We start from the raw sequence: 24,662 nt of genomic DNA, 5'->3' as shown, positions 1-24,662 counted from the left end.
CCGGATTCCGATAAGCCCCCCGCCCGCAGACTCCGACAATCAACGGCCAGGGTTGTCTCATCAACATGGGGACAAGGTGCTTTGGGGTGGGGGGGCCGCACGGCCCCCTTTCCCCAAGGCACCCCCCATGTTGAGGGAACGCGGCCAGGTACGGCTCAGGGGGGGCTCGCTCGTCCCCACCCCCTTTCCTGGCTGGCCGGGCTGCGTGCTCGGATAGGGGTCTGGTATGGATTTTGGGGGGAACCCCACGCCGTTTTCTCGGCGAGGGGATTTCCCTTGAAATCCCGACCGGACCTAAGGGCCTGGTATGCCCCCCGAGAAGGCATGCGGGCTTCGTGAGGCGACATTTTCCTATTGCAGCCAGTGCAACGGTATCGCGCTGGTTAGAGGAGCCTGTCGCCGGGAACCAGCGCGATACTGTCGCGCTGGAAACACAATATTGGCAGCACCTACTGTATGTTCAAGGGGTCAAAAATCGCTTATTGCTCCAGATTCTGGTGCACTGGCCTCTCCGATCTACTAAGTCTCACTGTGGAGGTAGCCCGTTCTTCAATTCTTGAGCGTGTGTGGTTACAATATTTGAAGAGACATCTCCAACATCAACCAAAATTAGCATGTAATGGAAGGATAAAGCCAAAATGGCACAATACCGTTTAAAATAAAAATGTAATAAAAATAAAGTAATGAACTCACATTTAAGTAGTCATTAAGAAGCATATCAATAAAAAGTAGGCAGTGGTAGAGTCTTCCCTTTTTGGGTCATTAATGTCTGGTAAGCCGGCATTCTTTATGGTGATGGTATCAGCACAGTGGTGAATTCTTTGGACATACAGTACCTTTTTTTTTTGGAGGTTCCTCAGATTATTCTTAGTTCTTTTTGGGACTTCACTCTATGCACAACGGATTTGTGATATGGACTATATCTAATCACTTCATGTATTACTTTTACAATAAGTCAATGCTTGTATAAATGCTTGGGTGCATTTAATGTTACAGAGGGTTTCTCACATACTCTCTTATACATATATTTTTCTCTTTTTTGTATATGATAATTTGTCACATTTTTTTTGTCAATATACATATAGCGCTGCACTTTATATTTTTCACATATTTTTGGGCAAAAATATCCATGTTTTAGCATGTTGGCTGCTGTTTTAACATATTTGGAATTGCGCAGTGTCACATCGGGTGTACTGTTCCAAGTGAACCTATGGTCACATCGGGTCGGCTCTCCGTCCCCCTTAAGCATCCAGGAGCAGCTGTCAGACACACACCCAGCCGATCAAAGAACCCTGTGTGCAGACAGCTGCTACTTGAATGCTTAAAGGGGTTGTAAAGGTTTGTTTTTTATTTTCTAAATAGGTTCCTATAAGCATTGTTGGTTCACTTACCTTTTTCTTCGATTTCCCTTATAAATGTTTTTTTTTCTTTGTTTTCTTTGTCTGAATTTCTCACTTCCTGTTCCTCCTCAGTAAGCTGTTCAGTAAGCTGTTCTGGCTGACTAACCACCAGCTCCAATGATGGTGAGAAGTTTACTGAGGAGAAACAGGAAGTGAGATATTCAGACAAAGAAAAAAAACATTTAGAAGGGAAATCGAAGGAAAAGGTAAGTAAACCAACAATGCACTAGCTTAGAGCAACCTATGTAGAAAATAAAAAACGAACCTTTACAACCCCTTTAAGGGGGACGGAGAGCCGACACCCAACCCGATGTGATCATAGGTCCACTCGGAAAAGGGGCCTGCAGCGATTCCCCAGGATACAATTTGAAGAAACGGGGACTGTGTGATGTTAGACAATCAGTATACTCTCAAATGTGAACTCGGATCAGTGAGACCACTGTATAGTGCAGAAGATCTCTGCACCGACGTGGTCCAAACTGAAGATAGTCCTGAGTCAGTTGGTAATGAAGCCAGGTGGTCAGTCTTTTCAAGCTCAAAAAGGGGAGTCCACACCTGTATGAGCTTCAGAGAGATATAGACGCACATCCAGCCGAACAAAGAAAACTGTGTGCAATCGCTCTGAAGCTCATACAAGTGCGGACTAACTTTTTGAGCTTGGAAATACTGACCACCTGGCATCATCACCAAACAACTGACTCAGGACTATCTTCAGTCTGGACTATGTCGGTGCAGAGATTTTCTGCACTATACAATGGTTCCACTGATTCAAGTTGCCATTTGGGGTTACATCCATCTTCTATCATCACAAGTCCCCGCCCGTTCAGACCTCATCCTGGGGGAATCTCTGCGGGCCTGTTCCGAGTGTTCTCATCGGGCTGGGTGTCAGGGAATAACAATGCATGGCCTGCTGATGCATGTTCTTAAGCTTCACAATATGATTTATCACTCAAAAATTTGGAAAGTTGTAAGTGCTGTATATTGAAGACACCTCTGAAGGAGTTCCAAAACTCGGTAGGTGTCTGTATCTAATCTTTCCAATATTCATGTATGGTTGTCATACACCATTTTCACTTGATGTTTTGTATATGTACAGTTTGTAAACAAATTTGATATTTTTTAAAATTCTTACTTTGACTTTAACCACTTGGCGCCCAGGGTACGTCCTTGACTTTCAGGGGGTATATCTGAATGATGCCTGAGGCTACAGACATCATTCAGATATCGGCATTTTCCGCCGACGATTCCCTGCACCATAAGAACGTTCATAGCGGCTATTCCGCCGCTTGATCATTCTCACGGGCCCATATCTCACCTCTAGGCTGGGAAGCCTAAAATAAAAAAAATAAAAAAACGACCACGGCTTCCCAGCCAAGGTGGCACCATTATTTTGAATGCAGAGCCCGGGCGTGACGTCATAACATCGCGCCCGGCCTCCGAACGATCATAGAGACTCCAGGGACCACCTGGTCCGCCGGAAATCTCTATGGTATCATCCGGGGGCCGGCGCATCCTGTGATCGACTGAAGCGGTGAGTCGGTAGAAGCAGCGGCGGGGGGGGGGGGGTGCTTCTACCGACTCACCGATGGAAGGATCACAGGATCCGCCGGCCCCCGGATGATACCATAGAGATTTCCGGCGGACCAGATGGTCCTCAGAGTCTCTATGATCGTTCGGAGGCCTGGCGCGATGTTATGACGTCACGCCCGGGCTCTGCATTCAAAATAATGGCGCCACCTTGGCTGGGAAGCCGTGATCGTTTTTTTTTGTTTTTTTTTAAATTTTAGGCTTCCCAGCCTAGAGGTGAGATATGGGGTCTTATTGACCCCCATATCTCACTGTAAATAGGTCCGATCATGCCATATTCCTATTACAGGGGGTGTTTACATTCCTTGTAATAGGAATAAAAGTAATCAAATGTAATCAAAAATAAAAGTAAAACAAAAAATAATAATAATAATTAAAGCGCCCCTGTCCCCGTGTGCTCGTACGCAGAAGCGAACGCATACGTAAGTCCCGCCCACATATGAAAACGGTGTGCAAACCACACATGTGAGGTATCGCCGCGAACGTTAGAGCGAGAGCAATAATTCTAGCCCTAGATCTCCTCTATAACGCAAAACATGTAATCAGTAAACAATTTTAAAGTGTCGCCTATGGGGATTTTTAAATACCAACGTTTGGCGCCATTCCATGAGCGCGTGCAATTTTGAAGCGTGACATGTTGGGTATCTATTTACTCGGCGTATCTTCTTCTATCACATTATGCCAAAAAATTGGGCTAACTTTACTGTTTTATTTTTATTTTTTTAAGCATGACATCTTTTTTTTTTCTGAAAAAAACGTGTTCGAAAAATTGCTGCACAAATACCGTGCGAGATAAAAAGTTGCAACAACTGCCATTGTATTCTCTAGGGTCTTTGCTTAAAAAAAACCCATATATAATGTTTGGGGGTTCTAAGTAATTTTCAAGCAAAAAAATGATGAATTTTACATGGAGGAGAGAAATGTCAGAATTGGCCTGGATGCGAAGTGGTTAATCTACCAGTGTCACTATAGTCCCACCCCTTGAGGGATTTTCCCATTTCCATTTATTAGGGTTGATGGCACTCATCCACTGCAGCCAAATTCCACATTTCCAAATGTGCTCAACGAAGCTACACAAAATGGCAAACGCTTTAATTTATGTTTCATCTTTTTATTACGTATTTATGACATCCGCCACTCCATAAAAGTGAATGGAGTGTCCAATCAGGTCTGCCTGATTGGGTACTCCAATCCTGATCGGACAGCCCATGTGAAAGGGGCCTAAGCCTCATACACCCGGTACGATTGTTGGCAGGGGATTAGTAATAGTACGCTCCTTTTGACTATTCTTGTCCAACTTTCAGCCAACAAATGTTGGATGGCAGGCTAGTAAATTTTCGGCGGACAAATCCGTCACACAAAAGTCGAAAGTACAAACACGCATGCTTGGAAACCAATGCTCACCGAACACGAAAATTAGCAGAAGGGGCCCAAAGGGTGGCGCTCAAGAGCTGAAATTCCTTGTAGTACGTCACTAAGTTTGTGTTTGTGACATGACAATTGTGTACCGTTGGTATGCAAGACAAGATCCTGGCACGCCCCCTTTTGCCAAAAATCTGACGCTCGGTTGGCCAACAACCGTACCGTGTTTATGAGGCTTATGGCTTGATTCACATCTATGCATGTAGCTTTTGAGCATTTTTGCAGTGCTTTTTGCTTTTCTGCAGAGTTTTTTATCACAATTTTACCGCAATTTGCTTTTTTTTTTATGCTTTTTTTTTTTTTTTCTTGAAAATTTGTTGTTGGGCAGATTTAAAAATGCAAAATGCAAATCGTGGCGAAAACACAGTAAAAACACACCACATGCTTTTTACGTAGCTTCTCTATTGAACCAAAAAAGCAAAAATAAAAAACAAAGTTTAAAAAAGCCCCTGACCCTTTCCAAAAATGCAGAGGCACAAAAACGCATTGATGTGAACGTGTTCCATAGGAACCCATGTTAACCACTTGCCGACCGCTGCACACCGTCCACAATGGCAGCGGTGGGCAAATGGGTGTACCTGTACATCCCCCTTTAACTGGCGGGGCTAGCGGGCACGTGCACCTGCCGTGTTCAGCGTGACCGTGCCGGCGGACTCTATGTCTGCCGGCGATCGTGTCACAGAGGCGCGGAATGGGGATATGCCTATGTAAACAAGGCATTTCCCTGTTCTGTTCCCTGTCATCAGGAGCAGTGATCTCTGTCATGTGAGTGAAAGCAGCCCCCCCCCCCACAGTTAGAATCACTTCCTTAAACACACTTAACCCCTTGATCGCCCCCTAGTGCTTAACCCCTTCCCTGTCAGTATCATTTATACAGTAATCAGTGCATTTTTATAGCACTGATTGCTGTAAAAAATGACAATGGTCTCAAAATAGTGTCAAAAGTGTCTGATGTGTCCGCCATTAAGTCGCAGTCACGATAAAAATAGCAGATCGCCGCCATTACTAAGAAAACACATTATAATAAAAATGCCATAAAACTATCCAATATTTTGTAGACGCCATAACTTTTGCACAAACCAGACAATATAAGCTTATTGCAATTTGTTTTACCAAAATTACGTAGAAGAATACGTATCATCATAAACTGAGGAAAAAAATAAATAAAATTTTTAATCTATTTTTAGGGGATATTTATTATAGCAAAAAGTAAAAAATATTGACTTTTTTTTTTTTCAAAATTTACGCTTTTTTTTTGTTTATAACACAAAAAATAAAAATGGCAGAGGGGATCAAATACCACCAAAATAAAGCTCCATTTGTTAGGAAAAAAAAATAAGTCAATTTTGTTTGGGTGCAATGTCGCACGACCGTGCAATTGTCAGTTAAAGCAACACAGTGCCAAATCACAAAAAAGTGCTCTGGTCGGGAAGAGGGTAAAATCTACCGGGGCTGAAGCGGCTAAAGAAATGTCCGGCGTTTCTGCAAAAAAAAAAAAAGCAAAAAGCATGAAAAAAAACAAAAAAAAAAACGTATTGATGTAAATGGAGCCCTGAGCTTTGACAATAAAACCTGAAAGCTGAGGAAAGGTTTCTATTGTGCACCATGCAGTTTTAGTAAATAACCCCCAATGTAACAATGGCTGTAGTGTCTTGCAGGTTAATTTATATCATTAAAACATACACTTTGGTTTTCCTCAAACTTTGACAATGACTATCTAGGTCAGTGATGGCGAACCTTGGCACCCCAGATGTTTTGGAACTACATTTCCCATGATGCTCTGGCACTCTGCAGTGTAGTTGAGCATCATGGGAAATGTAGTTCCAAAACATCTGGGGTGCCAAGGTTCGCCATCACTGATCTAGGTGAAGAACACAGAGAAAACCTCACCCAGGGCAGAACTAATCACCTCAATGGTGATGGGCTTGTGAATTGATAAAGAGGAGGTAGAATACCTTTCTGAGGTGTGACTGCCGATACGGTTTCCATCAGAATGCCCATGTTTATGGAAGCTGTTATGTCTCCAGGGTACCTTTCTCTCTCCTAAGGTTCAGAAAAGGGAATTCACCTTGTCATTTAAAGTGGTTGTAAACCCTTACAAACCACTTTGACCTACAGATAAGCCTAGATTAAGGCTTACCTGTAGGTCCAAGAAATATCTCCTAAACCTACACGGTTTAGGAGATATTTACCTGAAGACAGCGGCGCGCAGGCGCACTGGGTAAGCCGCAGATCGCGGCAATATGCCGCGAGTGACGTCATCGCTGCTCCAGCAAATCACAGCGCCGGAGCAGCGAGACCCACCAAGAAGATGGACGCTCGGAACTACAGGGGACAGCGGTGAAATCGCTGGCTCCTGTGTCAGGTAAGTGACACATAATGGACTACTTTGCGATGCATAGTAGTCCATTATGCTTTACCTTTGCAGGGAATGAAAGAGAAATTAAACCCATCAGGGTTTACTTCCTCTTTAATTTGTATATTGTGTTGTTGCATTATTGAGCTATAAAATTATGTTTGTTCTAGGTTAGCTGTTATGCTTGCGCCGCCTACTGGCCAAACATTAATATAGTTTATGAGAGAAATTATCCAGCCACTTAGGAAGTGATGTAAAAATCATCATTTCCTCTTTAGTCAGGAAGTGAAACAGCCACAGGGATGAACATGTTCAATTTCATGGCAGCAGCTTAGATACTATCTCTCCCCATCCATGGCATCGGAGGTAAGCAATATTAATCTTCCCCCTCCACAGGCTATCAGGGAAAGGAGTTGGCCATTTTAGTTATTATTTTATATGATGTTTACTATTGTATGGTAATGTTAGAATATTCTTGTTGTTTTCAGTTTTACCGCATATCACATGTGTCATTCACGTGTATATTAAAATCTGCAACGTGCCAATAAAAGACATAGACAAGAAACAGCAGTCAATTATTGTGTGCGCAGAAAAAGGTTATCTGCCTGGATAGCTTCCCATAGACTCCGGGAGTACGGGGGCGAGGCCAGGAGAGAAGCCAACCTCCATTGTTGGGACTCTTGTTGCCCAACTATGGCCATCAGTGAATGCCACTCTCAGTATAGGAAACCACGCATAATCATAAAACCCAACTATTACACCTGATCCTCACAAAGCAAGAATCACTTCCATGACCTTTCCGTATAGTGAAACCAAGAGTGAATTTCACTGGTTGAGAACCATGGCCGACTCAGACATTGTGCAGATCCATTGGCCACCACTCCTAGGAAGCTGATATTCTATAGGCAGGCTAAGGCTAATGCCGCGTACACACGATTGGAATTCCCGGCCAGAAAAAGACCGATGAGAGCTTTTCATCGGAAAATGCGACCATGTGTATGCTCCATCGGAATTTAGCTGTCCGAATTTCCGCCAGCCAAAAATTGATGGCATGTTCTCAATTTTCCCAACGGAAAAACCTTCTATCTGTAATTCCGATCGTGTGTATGCAATTCCGACACGCCAAAAATCACGCATGCTTAGATTCAACTACGAGACAGAAGCTATTCGCTAGTGGCTATTGAACTTCCATTTTCTAGTCACCTGGTACCTGTTGTACGTCACCGCGTTATAAATGATCGGAATTTGATGTGATCGTGTGTAGGCAAGATAGCTTGAGCCAAATTCCATTGGAATTCCATCGGGAAAACCATCAGAGCTTTTTCCGACGAGAATTACGATCGTGTGTACGCGGCATAAGGCAAGGACACTTCTAAATCTACTCTGATGGGCAAATTGTCCTTTTCGGAGACTTTGACGACTGCAATTTAACACGGATGGTTTGGGGAGATGGGATACTGCATGACCTGTGCATTATAATTACTATTTCATTATGATAAAAGTCATGGAAGACAGTAGAGGATGGCTGCTTGAACATTCCAAAACACCAGAGACAATCCTTCCCGAATAGCCCTAGTCATGTAGGGAGAAGGGTTTTTATCCCATAACATTAACCCTTTCATGACTAAGCCTATTTTTGGCATTTGGTGTTTACAAGTTAAAATCCATATTTTTTGCTAGAAAATTACTTGGAACCCCCAAACATTATATATATTTTTTTTAGCAGAGACTCTAGAGAATAAAATGGCAATTGTTCCAATATTTTATGTCACGGTATTTGCGCAGCGGTGTTTTAAACGCAACATTTTGGGAAAGGGGGCACTTTCATGAATTTGAAAAAAAAGAAACAGTAAAATTAGCCCAATTTTTTTGCATAATGTTACGCCGAGTAAATAGATACCAAACATGTCACACTTTATAATCGCACGCACTCGTGGAATGACGACAAAGTACGGTACCTAAAAATCTCAATAGGCGACCCTTTAAATTTTTTTACGGTTACCAGGTTAGCATTACAGAGGAGGTCTAGTGCTAGAATTATTGCTCTCGCTCTGACGATCGCGGTGATACCTCACATGTGTGATTTGAACACCGTTTACATATGCGGACGCGACTTCCGTATGCGTTTTCTTTGCTTCGCGGGGACGGCGGGCGCTTTAAATTTGTATTTTATTTTTTTATTTTAAAATTAATAAATTGTTTTAAAAAATAATAATAATTTTGATCACGTTTATTGCTGTCACAAGGAATGTAAACATCCCTTGTGACAGTAATAGGTGGTGACAGGTACTCTTTATGGAGGGATGGGGGGGTCTAAAAGACCCCCCATCCCTCCTTTACACTTCAATGTATTCAGTTCGCCAAAAACAGCGATTCTGAATACTGTATATTTTTTAAAACCGGCGCCATTGGCAGCCAAGTAAACGGGAAGTGACGTCATGACGTCGCTTCCGTGTTTACTATTAGGAGACTGGAATGACGCCGATTACGGCGTCATTCCAGTTCCTCCCCAGCAGCTGGAGGCATCCGATTGTGAATCGGTGCTCCCGATCGAGCGGGAGCATCGGTAACAGTGGCGGGAGGCGGCGGGAGGGGGGGATGTCCACTCCCGCACCTCCGGCATAACAGCTGAGCGGCTTTTAGCCGCTTCGGTTGTTATGGCTGGATAGCCAATCGTCCTCTGTAAAAAATGGTACTGGGATGATGCCTGCAGGTGCGGGCATCATCCCGGTATAACCCCCGGAAGCCGAGTACGCACATCTGCGTACGCTCGGCGGGAAGGAGTTAAATTGGGTGAATGTAAGTGTTAGGGCCGGTTCACACAGGGGGCGACACGAGGCGACACGACTTGCCGTGCCGCGACCTGACAAGTCGCCCCCGTTCTGTACTACGGAACCGTTCTAAGAGGAGCGACTCGAGTCGCTCCGACTTAGAAAAAAAGGTTCCTGTACTACTTTTGGGCGACCTCGGGCGACTTGCATTGACTTCTATACAGAAGTCATTTGCAAGTCACCGCTGAGGTCGCGGCAGGTCGCGGCACGGCAAGTCGTGTCGCCTCGTGTCGCCCCCTGTGTGAACCGATCCTTAAGGATAAATGATGTTTGTTAGTGAAATCTATTATGTTATATGCAGATGAAGGAGGACAAAGCTTGTTTAATTTTTTTTTTCCAAAAACCCACCTGCCGCGCTTTTAAAAAACAAAAAACAAAATCTAGAGGAACAAATGTCCAGAAAACGTTTACAATAAATCCTTTTATTTTTAAAAAAAAAAAGGCTCTTAAAATCCTAAAAACAAACAGCCACAATATACCAAAATGTGTTCCTTTTTATGAAAAATGCTAGCAACGATGTTCAAGTGAAGTAAAAATCTCAGTTTGAGGCTTAATTTCGTTTCTTTGATGTAAAATGAAATGGGAGGTCTACATCGTGACATTACTGTGTAGGCATATTTATGCTTACAATTATTAACCACTAGCCGACCGCCCGCCGTCGTTTTTACGTCGGCACTTTGAAGAGGAATATGGTTGTTATGGCAGAAGCCAGCTACCATGACCCCGGTATCCTCTTCTTCAGATCTTCGCTTTCAGATAAAAGTGTTCTCTGCAGCAGATTTGCTGCAAGATCACTTTTAATCGGTAACGAGCGGGAGTTCCCCCCCTCCCGCCGCGTGCCAGTGGTCTCCGCCGCTTACCGGAGATCTCTCCTGTGTTTGGCTGGCTGCTGAGTGAGGAGAAGGTGGCCCCCACTTGGCTCCATAGCACTGACTGGCGGAAGCGACGTCAAACGTCGCTTCCGCCCAATTCTCTTAAAGGAGAAATCATTTTTTCTCAAGTCGTCTTCCAGGGCGGCACCCTGAGAGATGACTGGTCCACCTGACAGGAAACACAATCAAAGAGGTTAAAAGCCCCCGCCGCTCCCCGTGTTCCTCAGTTTTGATTGTGTTTCCCCCCTTTTCCTAGACCCGAAGCCTGGGGCTGGTGGTCTCCCCCTGGGAGCCGGACCAAATGCCTGGGAAGCCTCTGGGTCTGGCAGGATGTTCTCATCCTTCCTGGGGGGTTCCCCTATATTTTCCTCAGGGGGGGCAGCAGAAACTGGAAGAGCCCCCCTGAGCGCTGAAGGACCCTGGGTACAGTGGTGTACCCAGAACTTCAGGGGGGCAATTTTCCTCTCCTCTCCTTACCTGTGCGGTGGCCGTGCAGAAAAGGAGCCTGGTGACCCTTATGGCTCAGGGTATCTCTCTGAAGACTCCAGGTCTAGCAATCCAGAGGGTCCTTGGTGCAGCTGGAGGCAGTATATTCCCTTTGCAGCAGAGGTGCTCAGCTTTCTGGAGAGGTTTGGCACCATATTCCTGGAGCTTGGTGGAGGAATGACATCACTTCCTCCACAGAACAGGAAGTGAGCTCAGAGTTCGGGTCATTTCCTGTCTACAGCAAAATGGTGGCAGTATCAGCATGGAGGTAACCACAGCCTCAACCTCACAGCTGATTTGCCAAATCGGGGACATAAATCCAGGAGGAGCAGGCGCCCACTTCTCCCACAGACCGGCTGCCTTCGCCTGTGTTAGCTGTCCGAAAAAGCTCACTGGCACCAGCGGCGTGGAACGTGAGGAGAGACCCACAGGGTCCATGGCCATGGAGGAGACCACAGGGGGTGAGTCTGACCGGCCGCCGGAGGTTTAGATGGGGGAGGGTACCCCAACTCTTCTCCTCTGGGTGGTACAGTGCTGTATTGTAATGCCTGTATGTTTTTGTTTCAGAGGACGATGCCACTGCCCTTGGGGTTGCCAGCTGTCTCGTGAAATCTTCCACCCGCTCTAAGCGTTGTGGAAACTGTAATGCTAGATTACCCCCAGATCATCCTAAACCCTTCTGCTTTAAATGTATACAGAAGCTGACAGGGAAGGAAACATCTCAGATAATGGAGAATTTCTCACAGTACAAACTGAGATGCTGTCCACTCTGAAAGCCCTTCAGTCCTCCCTTAAGTCTAGAGATTCAGAGGCTCACACCAGCAAGGGCTCCGCTTCCTCTAGGGGGTCTAGGCGGCGGGCAGACAACCCAAGGTATCTCCGGTCTCAGGATTCAGAGGAGGAGGATGAGTCAGAATCCCATGGGCAGGGATTCTCGGACGAGGGTGTGTTGGACAGCCAGGATGAGGGGGAGGACTCCAGGTCTAGCAGGCATATCTTTTCAGCCCACTACATGGAGGGACTACTGAGGGCGGTTTACGCTTCCGAAGAGATTCAGGAGCCCACGGCACAGGTCTCTGCCCAAGACAATGTATAGGGGCTTAATTAAACCACAGACCAGGGTTTTTCCGGTACATCCTGCACTCAAAGATATTATCTTAAGGGAGTGGAAGGATCCGGAGAAGAGGCTCCTAAAATACAAAACATGTAAGCGTAGATGCCCTTTTACTGAGGAGGATGAGGAGAAGTTTTTCAAGACTACTAGGCTAGACGCCTCCCTGGCACAAGATTCTAAACAATCCGATCTTTCCTTTGAAGACACTGGGAACATCAAGGATCAAATGGATCGGAGGGCAGAAACTATTTTACGCAGGGCCTGGGAGGCTAACGCGGCGGCTATGAGCCCCGCGTTGGCCTCAGTCTGCATCGCTAGAAATGCGGATCTCTAAGCTGATAGACCACATCTCCCAGACTTCCAAGTCTAAGGAGGTCTTAGATTCATTGGAGGTCATAGGCAGCGCTGTTGCATACCTAGCGGATGCGGCCGTGGAGACGGTGTGCGCACAACTGCCAAGTCCGGTGCCTTACTAAACTCGGCTCGGCGAGCCCTATGGGTTAAAACTTGGGACGGGGATGGCTCATCTAAGACCCGTCTATGTGGCCTCCCTTTTGAGGGTTCCCTCCTTTTTGGTACTGGCCTAGACCAAGCCCTTGCTAGGAGGGTTACATATTAGGTTACAGATTAGAATTTCTTTCCCCTCCTCCCACCAAATTTCTCTTGACCCACCTTCCCAGGGATACCGGCAAGGCAGCAGGAATCCTACAGAATATAGAAGAACTGACCAGGCAGGAGGTCATAGTGCCTGTTCCAGAGGGCCAGCAGGGTCAGGGGTTCTACTTGCACATATTTGTGGTACCAAAGCCCTCAGGAAGATATCGCCTCATCATAAATCTAAGGCACCGCAATGTCTTCCTGCGGTACAAGAAGTTCCACATGGAGAGTGATTATTCTCTCAGGAGACACCTCCTTAGGGATGTGTTCATGTTAACCTTGGTTTCAAAGGACGCCTACCTTCACGTCCCTATATTTCAGAACCATCAGGTCTTCCTAAGATTTGCAATTGCCTCTCCAGAGGGAGTTCAGCATTGGCAGTTTGCGGCCCTCCCCTTCGGGCTGGCATCCAGTCCAAGGGTTTTTACGAAGATCCTGGCAGAAGTAGTGGCCTTCCTGCATCTCCAGGAAGTAGCACTGATTCCCTATTTACAATCAGAATCGGGATCAGCTCCTTTTGGATCTAGCCAGGGTAGTGGAGACCTTAGAATCCCCAGGATGGATGATCAGCAAGGAAAAATCCTCACTGATTCCGGCCCAGACGAAAATGTATCTGGGATTCCTGGTGGATTCCGCACAACAGAAGTTAGTTCTACCCCAGAGCAAGGTAGAGGGTATAACTTCAGCGGTCCTTTCTCTGTTAGAGGCAAAGACATCTCCATACAGAGGGATTATGAGGGTGCTGGGCCTGATGACGGCAACTATCCCAGCAGTTCCTTGGGCACAGCTGCACTCCAGGACCCTCCAGCACTTCCTCCTTTCCTCTTGGGACAGGAAAAGAGTTTCTCTAGATGTAGAAGTGGCCATTCCGATCGAGGTAAAGGATTCTCTTCGCTGGTGGCTTCTCCCTCAGAGGCTTCAGGGGGGTCTCCTTTGGAGTCAGCTTCAGCCGCTCAGGATAACAACAGACGCAAGTTTCTGGGGGTGGGGGGCCCACCTGGAGGATTTAACAGCCCAGGGATCCTGGGACATGAGTTAGAGAAAGGCATCCTCCAATTTTCGAGAACTTTTGGCCATCGGGGAGGCATTAAAAGCTTTCGAAAGGAGGATCAAGGACCAGGAAGTTCAGGTCCTATCAGACAACGCCACGGCAGTGGCATTTGTCAATCATCAGGGGGGCACCAGATCTCCAACTCTACTGGCCCTATCTTTAGAGATCATGGGCTGGGCGGAGCATCGGATTATCTCCATTTCCGCAGTTCACAGAAAGGGATCCCTGAATGTAGAGGCAGACTATCTCAGTCGTCAGCCGATTCTTCAGGGAGAATGGGAGTTGAATCCAGAGGTATTCTCCCTGGTATGTCGGCAGTTTGGCGATCCAGAGATAGATCTGTTCGCCCGCAGAAAGAACAGAAGGGTAAAGAGATTCTTTTCCCTTGCCCAAGGGGGGGGGGGGGGCTCAGAGGGGATAGACACCTTGGCCCAGGTTTGGGACTTCCGGTTGGCCTATGCCTTCCCCCCCCCCCCCCCGGGGCTAATTCCGAGGGTTCTTCAAAAGCTGTTTCTCTCAGAAGGTGCCCTGATTCTGATAGCCCCTTGGTGGCCCAAGAGAGCTTGGTTTCCAACTCTGCAGGGTTGGTCCATAGCCCCGCCTCTACACCTTCCTGTTCGGCGCGACCTTCTCCTTCAGGGTCCAGTTTGCCATCCAGACCCCAGCTTCTTCAGGCTGACGGCCTGGCTCTTGAAAGGCAGAACCGGCGGGAGAAGGGCCTGTCGGACAGAGTAGTGGATACTCTCCTCCTTAGTAAAAAGCCGGTCACAAGGCGTATTTACGCTAAGACCTGGGGGATTTTTTCTCGCTGGTGTCAGGCGAGAGGGACTTCACAGCAAGAGATCCCGGCCATTCTGGAGTTTCTCCAGGATGGAGCAGAGCAGGGGTTGGCAACCAAGACACTTAAGGCACAGGTCGCAGCCTTATCCTGTTTTTTGGAGAGACGCTTGGCACTAGACCCTCTGATCAAGAGGTTCCTTTTGGTCAGAGAGAGGTTGTCCCCTGTCCAGGTGTCTAGGTTCCCACCATGGGATCTTACTTTGGTGTTAGAGGGGTTAACAAGGTCCCGCTTTGAACCAATAGACCAGATCCCCCTCAGGATCCTCACCTTTAAGTTGGCCTTTCTGCTTGCTTTTACATCAGCCAGGAGAGTAGGCGATATTCAGGGTTTTTCAGTCAAGGAACCATACTTCCGTTTATTCGAGGACAGGGTTATACTTAGGCAGGACCCCCTGTACCTCCCTAAAGGTAGCATCCAGGTTCCATAGGACTCAAGAAGTAGTGCTACCTTCCTTTTGTAATAATCCCCAAAATGAGAGGGAAGTTTCTTTTCACTGTTTGGACGTCAGACGTTGTTTATTATCCTACTTAGAAAAAGATAAGGAGTTTCGAAGGTCCAGCCATCTTTTAGTTAAAATTTCTGGCCAAAAGAAGGGCCAACAAGCCTCCAAAGCATCCATAGCTAGATGGATTAAGCATGCCATTGCTTTAGCCTATGAGCAGTCAGGTAATGCAGTTCCTAGGGACCTGAAAGCTCATTCCACGCAATCTCTGGCAACCTCTTGGGCAGAAAGGGTCGGAGCTTCGGTGGAGCAGATATGTAGAGCCGCTACATGGACAAGCCAGAACACCTTCCTGAGGCATTACAGGGTGGAGTTACTGTCCCCTCAGGATCTGGCGTTTGGCAGGAAAGTCCTGCAAGCGGTTGTCCCGCCCTAAGGTAGGCCTGAGCTACTTGCTCCTCTCTCAGGGTGCCGTCCTGGAAGACGACTTGAGAAAATGACCAGTTACACTTACCGGTAACTGTGTTTCTGGGAAGTCTTCCAGGACGGCAGGCCTACTTCCCACCCGTTCTCTTTAGGTATCATTTAAGGTATAGAGTGTGGTGGTGTGGTTTTCTTCACTCTCGTGCACTGGTGTGGGTCAATACTTTGTCACAACTGAGGAACACAGGGAGGGGCGGGGGCTTTTAACCTCTTTGATTGTGTTTCCTGTCAGGTGGACCAGTCATCTCTCAGGGTGCCGTCCTGGAAGACTTCCCAGAAACACAGTTACCGGTAAGTGTAACTGGTCATTTTATGTCTTTTTTTTTTTTTTTTATAAAAAATTTTTTATTGCATTTTTTTGTGTAAATATAAGATCTGAGGTCTTTTTGACCCCAGATCTCATATTTAGCCGCTTGCTGACCAGCACACGACGATGTACGCATCAGCACAATGGCAAGGCTGTGGAAATGGGCGTACTTGTACGTTCCCTTTATATTGCGGGCTAGTGGACGCGCGCCACGTGAGCGTGTCCGCGGGCTCGGTGGCCAGTGGTGGCCCACGATCGTGACACAGAGAGGCAGAACAGGGAGATTCCTGTGTAAACAGGGCATTTCCCTGTTCTGCCTAGCAACATGACAGGGAGCTACTGCTCCCAGTGATCAGTAGCAGTGAACTCTGTCATGTTCTAGTGCGCCCACCCCCCCTACAGTTAGAACACACTGAGGGAACACAATTAACCCCTTGGTTGCTCCCTAGTGTAATTTACACAGTAATCAGTGCATTTTTATAGCAGTGATCGCTGTACAAATGTCACTGGTCTCAAGCTAGTGTCAAAATTAGCCGATGTGTCCGCCGCACATTCACAGTCACAATAAAAATTGCAGATCGCCGCCATTACTAATAAAAACAAATGAATAAAAATGCCATAAATCTATCCCCTATTATTTAAGAACAATAACTTTTGTGCAAACAAATCAATAAACTCTTATTGCAATTATTTTTTTTACCAAAAATATGTAGAAGAATACGTATTGGCCTAAACTGAGGAAGAAATGTGTTTTTTTTTATATATTTTCTGGGGATATTTATTATAGCAAAAAGTAAAAAATATTGCTTTATTTTTATTTAAAGTGTCGCTTTTTTTTTGTTTATATAGCTCAAAAAATAAAAACTGCAGATGATCAAATACCACCAAAAGAAAGCTCTATTTGTGGGGGGGGGGGGGGGGAAAGTGAATTTTGTCTGGGAGCCACGTCGCACGACCGCGCAATTGTCAGTTAAAGCCACGCAGTGCCGTATCGCAAAAAGTTCTTATGCCATGGAACCGCTGTGCCACGCCTATGGCGCCGCCGCTTTTCATCGCCTCTACACCTAGCAGCCAGGTGGAGGAACATTTTGGCACTGTTTTTGTCTGGGGGCCGGTTGGTTCTGCCCTGCTGCAGTTGCCTAATCTCCATAGTGCACGCCTAGGTGATGTTGGTGGGTGTGGCAGACCAGCCCTTATAAGCCATTCTGGGGCGGTTTGACTCACATGGTGGTTCCAGCCTTTTACCTGCACGCTTTGTGGATCACTTAGAATTGAAGTGTTTATTAGGTAAATTTGACCAAAATTTTTTCACCCACGTTTTATGCTGCACTTTCCTTCTATTCTACCTATTTTCCTTGGTTGATTTGGTTTCTTAATATTCTATGTAGTTCATCTCTTCAGCATCATTACCTTCTACTCTCACTAACCTAACTTTACCTATACGCTCATTAGCATCTCATTATCCTATCCTTTACCAAGTGTAGGACATATGACCCATTGTACCACATAATGAGTTTCCAATCTATTTTACAATCTCACTTTTGTTCTCAGCACTCATGGTCATTTTTGACCATAATCTTTTGGAATTTCCTTCTTAGAAACCATCTTTGTTGAGTCCCGGTCTGTCATTGTTGTGATATGGCTGAACCAGAGTGACTCCATCTTTATAAGTTCATATAAGATTAACTTGGGTTAACATTACTAGTTGGTTTAAACTCTGTATCTGCAGACTGTGGCAGTTTTTCTATATAACATGCATATAAGAAAATATAGCTTGCATGGGCAGTTTTATTCGGTTCTAAATAAAGAAAGTGTGTCACAATATGTCTATGCCACATATCCCATGACTGTGATTCAGAAGCAGATGACATAATTAATGATATGTAATGTACACCTCTGTATTAACCACATCCATGTTCTATGCAATGATTGGATGATAAGGGTGCATATAAAATGCAGCCCCTCCCACAATAAACCAGACAACTGCTGAATTGTAATCTTGACTCATCACCTTCTTGTGTAGGCCAAGATGTTGTCTCCCTAATACTGCAGTGTTAAGTAAAGGGTTTTGTGAGTATTTTAATTGCGTTAGTTATACCTTTAGCTGGTCTTTGTCAGGTATATAGAAATACCATTTTAATCACAACAATCATTACTACCTCAGCTCCCACCAGTGATACCCCTAGGGGTTTTCTGATCCGTGTTGGCACTTTTCTACTGCATAGACACACACAATGTAAGTACTTTTGAGAGTGGTAATGGGGGGTTTATCCTAGGTAAGATTACCTCTAATTATTCTATTTTATCTTAATCTACTTCAGTGTGTCAGGGCTGGCTTAGCCCTTCTTCCTCTGGGCTGGCCGCTCAGCTGTCGGCTAATTGCCAGCTCTCTTCTCTTTCCAGTTACCAGCTGTTCCCGATGATGCTCGTCTGACCTGCCTATTTAAAGCCTTCCAGCTCACTTTTCCATTTGCCTACGCGTTGGTCACATCACAGGGAACCATCTCCTGCTGTTTGTTTCAAGACTGGCTTGCTGACATCCCACCTGGCTTCTTATCCTGCTTACGGTTGCTCTCCTTGGATCCCTAGCTTCCGGCCTGGCTGATTACCCGATCTGGCTACAGGACTCTGGCTATGCTTGACTACGCTTTTTTCTATTTACCTTTTTATTTTTTATTAATAAACAAGTGTGATTTGATTGTACTTCTCAGTCTGTTTCATGGTTTCTGACACCATGACAGGGTCAGACCTTACAGATATTCTTGTTACTATTATACTACAACATTCAGTTTTCCATGTGCATGCTCCTGAAGAGTGGAGGAATCCACGAAAATGCAGAGAGCTATTATATGCCATGTTTGTATGCCAACTATAAGATTTAATGATCACTTGTAATAATATGTGATTTGTATTATTAATGGATAATTGTCATTGCTGTATGTTTATCCTTTTAACAAAATATATTGGTTTTTTTTTGGTGTACTCATGATTACCCTCATGTAACTTATCACTGACTTCCAATAAATTCAAACTTTTTACACCTACCTGCTTCATTTAAAGTCCCAACCCCCCAGTCCTCCAGTCAGTCCATGTGTCTGCTATGGGGCCCTGGGGTAGGAGGGGGGCCCTTTGCGAAAGTTGTGAAAGAAAACAAACTATGAAGTTTCCAGCATAGGAGGACCTCGGGAGTGAGACCTCAGGATCATCACTGGTCACCCATCCCCCTCTGTGCAGTAAGGGGCATTTTCTGATCCCTCTTAGCAGTGTAGATTTATCAGACTCTGAATTCTGCTACAGGCTGACCTTGACCCTCTATGCCTAATGCACTCACAAATTATTGTCCTTTTGACCCATTCATGTTACGAAAAAAATTCAACAAACATTCAGAAACTAAATTTTTTTTCTAACAAAACTCTAGCTGTATACGGCCATCTCAAGCCTTGAGACCCCATAAGAGTTTTGCTACAGGGCTCTATGATTCATAGTTACACCCCTGAAGAAGGGGGGGTGATGACTATCACATTTTAATGTCCATGTTTCCTAAAAACGTTTAATTGAGTTTGTAAGCTGAACCCAAACCCCACTGAAATCAATAGGAATCAAATCTGTCAAACATGAGGGGTCTTCAACAAGTTTCTGCACTCTTTTTATATTTCATACCTGTTTTTATTGGCATATAACACGCACCTTTTCACCCTGAAAATCGGGTGCAAATAGCGTTTGCGTGTTATATGGCAATACTTCAATTTTAGCTGCCTTGGAGGGGATGGGGAGGGGGCGGGACAAGCGCCATCAGATTACATGCAGTGAGAATCTCCTGTTTACTTGGTGGCCTCTGTAATAGGAAGTCCCGTCTCCTGGGCCACCATTGGACCACTGTTCTGTAGGTCTCATATCATAGGACATTCTCACTGTATGTAATCTGTTGGCGCTCATTCCGCCCCCCTCCTCTCTAGGCTGCAGATGGGCATCAATCAGGCTGCACTGATGGCAATGGGGAGGCTGCTGCACCGATGGTACTTGTGAGGCTGCAGATGGGCACTGACCCTTATTTTAGTTTTTTTTCCCTGAAACTTCCCTCTTAAAATAAATGTGCGCGTTATATGCTGATAAATACGGTAAAAAACGTTTTGAAAAACCCTTGTAAAAAAATAAAATAAATAAATGTTAAACTTCTTGGCAAAGGGTTGTAAAAGAATAACACGGGTGGGCACTGCTCTGGTGAATGTGTACAGTGCAAAAAAAAAAAAAAAACTATAAAAAATGTAATTGGCCTGGGAGCCATGTAAAGCCCTGACGTTTACAAATGAAAGAAGTTTTTTTTTTAAACGTAGGCATTTCCCTCCTGGCTTAAAAAACAAAACACGTACTACAGAGGTCCCCCAACATACATTGGCCCCTTAAAACTGTCAGGTCACCTTGAGGCGAGGTGACAGGTGCACACCGTAGGATCAGGAGTGCACCACAAGGTTGTGGACCCTACGGCTGACTGCTGCAGACGGGGGACAGATCCCACTGGGGTTAGAGCGTAAGATTCCCTGGAGCGTGGAGTCTAAGAGCCAGCAGGTGTTCACCAGCACCTCTGGTGGTGAGGATGGACTTGGCTGCAACTGGCTCCAGGTCGTGTCCCCCAGCTCACAGCCACAATAGGCAACAGGAGGATAGGGATGGTGAGGGACAAAGCCAAGGTCGGAGCCACAAGCAGACAAGAATAGTCAGGAACACGCCAAAAGGTCAGGATCACAGGCAAACAGGGATAGTCAAGACACGCCAAAGTCGGTAACAGAAAACAGTAGAAGATCACACGGCAGGAAACAAACACACAAAGGAATACACAATGGTTGATCAGCAATGATGGCCTGCAGTGCACAGGTTAATATAGGGCCTGGGGTGGAGCCATGCTTAGAGGAGAGGTTATAAAAACCACCAGGTAGAAGTGGCTGGCCTCTTAGTCTGAAGACATGAGGGGAGGTAAGCAAACACAGGAAGATCACTGCATAACCATGACAAAAACCCCCTTAGACTGAGATCACATCTAAGCCACGTGCAGTTTCCAGCAGGGGCTCCATGGAGAGCCGGTCACAATCTTCTGTCATGCGAATTGGATGCAAGGAAACCCAGATCTAATTTTTACTAGTGTGAACCCTGCCTTTAAAGGGTCTACTATGTTTTTTTAGGGGTCATTTTGATATGTATGTGTGCAATTTTTTCTATTAAAATAAAAATAAAAAATGTCAATGAAACTCATCATTCACTCAAAATCATTTGCATGCAACTTAACCTTTATCCTTTTTTTTTTTTTTTTTTGTAACTGTCTTTTGCTGTAGCATATCCTACAGCAAACATGAACATGGAGGATGTCATATGACAGCCTCCTGGGCATTAAGGCCCACACTGAATGAATGAAGTATTTGTATAGCGCACAGCGCGAACTGAATCGCCTCAAGGCGCTGTGAAGACCTTGGTTGTCCAACATCTAGAAGAGGAAGGTCTTGAGTTTTTTCCTAAAGGCCAGGTGGTTTTCTTCCAGGCGGATGTTGGTTGGTAGAGCGTTCCATAACCGTGATCCCTGGACAGTGAATCTCCGATCCCCCTTTGATTTGTACCGGGATTTGGGCACGAGGAGGAGGTTTTTGTTGGCTGATCGAAGACTGCGGCTTGGTGTGTAATGATTCATTTTCTCAATTAGGTTTTGAGGAGCTTCTCTATGCATGCATTTGTGGGTGAGGCAGAGGGTCTTGAATGTGATCCGATTCTTTATGGTTAGCCAATGTAGGCTCCTCAGGGAAGGGGAGATTGGTTCCCAAGGTTTTTTTCCTGTTATCAACCTTGCCGCCGTGTTTTGGATAAGTTGTAATAGCGCAAGTTGATATTGTGGTAATCCTATGTAAAGCGAGTTTGTGTAGTCCAGTCGTGAATTAATGACTGTTCAACTACCACTGCTTTGTCATTCTTTGGGATTAAAGGGACGAGTCTGCGTAGCAGATGGTGAGAACCACTGACTACTGCTCCTATTTGCGCATCCATTGACATTTGTGAGTCCAAAATGACCCAGAGACTCTTGGCCTTGGTCTTTGGGGAGATGGTCTGCCCAAAGAGGGCGGGTGGTGTCCAGGAGGTTTTGGTTGAGGAATTATGGTTTGGGTGTAGGATAAGAAGCTCTGTCTTTGATTCGTTGAGTTTGAGGGAGTTGGTGGTCATCCAGTCTTCTATTAAATTGAGGCAGTTTTCTAGTTGTTGGTGGTGATCTCTTTGTCCAGTGATACGAAAATAAAGTTGCGTGTCGTCAGTGTACAAGTGGAAGCAGAGGTCTGAACCTCTGATAATTTGGAGGAGTGGGCGGATGTAAATGTTGAAGAGGACCGGTAACAAGGGTGATCCTTGAGGGACTCCACGAGTGACTGCCTGGGGTTCAGAGAAGAATTCTCCTAGTTTCACTGTCTGTGAACGATTTCCTAGGAAGGACGCGAACCATTGGAGATCTGAGCCTGTGACTCCTGCTACTTCTGAAAGGCGGACGAGTAGAGTAATGTGGTCTACTGTATCAAATGCTGCACTGAGGTCTAATAGTACCAGAAGACATGATTCTCCGTCATTTTCTACTTCGAGGGCGTAGTCCCATATCTTGAGGAGGGCTGTTTCTGTTCCATGGCCCGTACATGACTGTAGCCGTCATTTGGGTAGAGCACGGGTGCGAAGAGGTTAAGAAAATAACCTAAAAATCCATACCAGACCCTTAGAACAAGGATGCTACCCGGATATCTAAGAAAGGGGGTGGTGACCATGTGCCCCCCTTCTTTAACCATAGCAGGTCACATGCTCTCAACATATGTATATATATATACAAGCACCACGTTAAAGAGGACAAGGACCTCTTCCCCACAACCCTGTCCTGTTGGTTCCTGAAGTCTGCAGGCTGGGGTTTACCCAAATCTTGAAGCCCCTTTTAACAGTAATGGGCACCCAGATACCACCCTCCCATATGAATGAGTACAGGGTAACATATTGTCAGCAGTAAAAAAAACAAAAACAACAAAAAAAACACACTTTTTGATGACCTTTTAATAAAAGAAAAAGTTTCACAATGTAGAGCCAAATCACAATTCCACTTGCTGGCCAATATTTGGTAAATTTCATCATATGATCTCAATAGGTCATTGGCTATATATGATCATTAACATTACTCTAGAGACCCTTATGACAGCTGTCATCAATTTGCCCTGTCATTTGGTGGAATACAAGCAAAAAAGGCTAGATGTGTCTTGGCGGGTGCCATTTTTTTCTTTTGGTTGGTCAGCGGGCTTCGAGAGTGATGTCAATTTATATCACTGGATAATGTGATTGCTGGTGAATATACATTATGGGACAATAATAAACCAAAAAAGGAGTCCTCTTTGTATTTAAACATTATTAGTGCTGTGTGCACAAATGCAACGAGCAAGACGTAGGCAAGGCATACAAAATAGAATACAATTATATACAAAATTTACAATTTTAAAATCTGCTATACAATTTTAACAGTTATAATGCTTAATTTACGGCCCATTTGCATATTCCTGGCCATGTAAGTGAATAAGCCAAGTGATGTCAATAGCTGGTAAGGACATAAGCTGGCAGCACCTGCTACTTCCTTGGTTACCATTGACAATGAAAAGCTGTCAGATTTGTCCACGCCAAAGGCCTTAAGAATTTGGTGTTTAGACAAACATCTGAACAGCCAATGTTCAGTCTGAACTTGCATTCTGACTTATTTATCATCAAACATTGTTGGTGTCTCTGCCATGTTGTCCTCCTGTGGCTCTAGAGTCATCTCTGTCTGAGATCCAGAAGTCTCCGTGGACAAGAGGCAAGACATGTTGCTGAGAGTTGATGTGACGGAAATGCTACTCTTTGAGGTGTTCAGGTTGGAAGCCTCATACAAGGGTTCAATGGGTTGTACTGAGAAGCTGCTTTCTATGGAATTCTCATCTTCTTTCCTTGTGGCTGAATCTGGGGTCTCTTCTTTCCAGCTTTCACCCATGTATTTTAGGACATCCACACTTTGACTTCTTTTGGTATAGTTAATGGCCAAAAGATCAATAAACATCTTTCGTATCCCAGTGGGAACCTTGCTCCATGCTTCAGGAGGACTATCCATCTTGACGCTGTTTTGCCAGTCAACAAAACTTTTATATTCTTCATCATTAGTTACGGCCACCTGCCATGGAGACTCTCCTGTAAGTAGGCAGTAAATGAGTACTCCAAATGCCCACACATCAAGGCTGTTATCTATAGCTAACCCATCAGACATGGTCATTGTACACATTTCAGGGGCCATGAAGGGAATGCTGCCAACTTTATTTCTAATCACCGTCCCTTTGACCCCAGCAAAGCCAAAGTCTGTGAGCTTGATGCAATGGCACTCCGGGTCAAACACTAAAATATTTTCTGGCTTCATATCCATATGTACCAGTCCTTTATCTGCTATGAATTCGAGAGCATTGGAGATCTGCACAGCACATCTCTTTACTGAGTCCTCTGGAATTCCCACCTAAAAATACAATACATGTAGGGTAGACTATAAGAAAAAAATGCAGAATGCTTATCCAGAAACAATTAAAAGCATATAAAATGGAATGTATAGGTAATATTTTTTTAGGCTAGATTATTATTATATATTGTCTTAGCCCTTGTACACACGGTCGGAGATTCCAACGGAATGTGTCCGATCGGACCGTTTTGTCGGATATTCCGACTGTGTGTGGTCTCCATCGGACTGTTTCTGTCGGAGTATCCGACGGACCAAGTTTTCCATCTTGTTGGTAAAATTTTCC

General features: G+C 45.1%; 1 protein-coding gene across 1 annotated transcript in view; it reads right to left on the bottom strand.

Moving 5' to 3' along the window:
* Positions 1 to 23,590, bottom strand: part of LOC143997968 (serine/threonine-protein kinase SBK1-like) — a 45,998-nt gene extending 22,408 nt beyond the window's left edge. Inside the window, exon 1 of the mRNA XM_077493770.1 lies at positions 23,489 to 23,590. Within this exon, the coding sequence (XP_077349896.1) occupies positions 23,489 to 23,590 (102 nt within the window). The remainder of the gene's footprint in view (positions 1 to 23,488) is intronic.
* Positions 23,591 to 24,662: the final 1,072 nt, after the last annotated feature.

This window comes from Lithobates pipiens, unplaced genomic scaffold, assembly GCF_037356315.1.
Source record: "Lithobates pipiens isolate NorthernLeopardFrog02 unplaced genomic scaffold, aLitPip1_a1.2 Scaffold_19, whole genome shotgun sequence".
In the NCBI taxonomy this organism is placed as follows: Eukaryota; Metazoa; Chordata; class Amphibia; order Anura; family Ranidae; genus Lithobates; species Lithobates pipiens.
The sequence above is the reverse complement of the archived record's forward strand: the minus strand, read 5'-3'. Positions and strand labels throughout refer to the sequence as shown.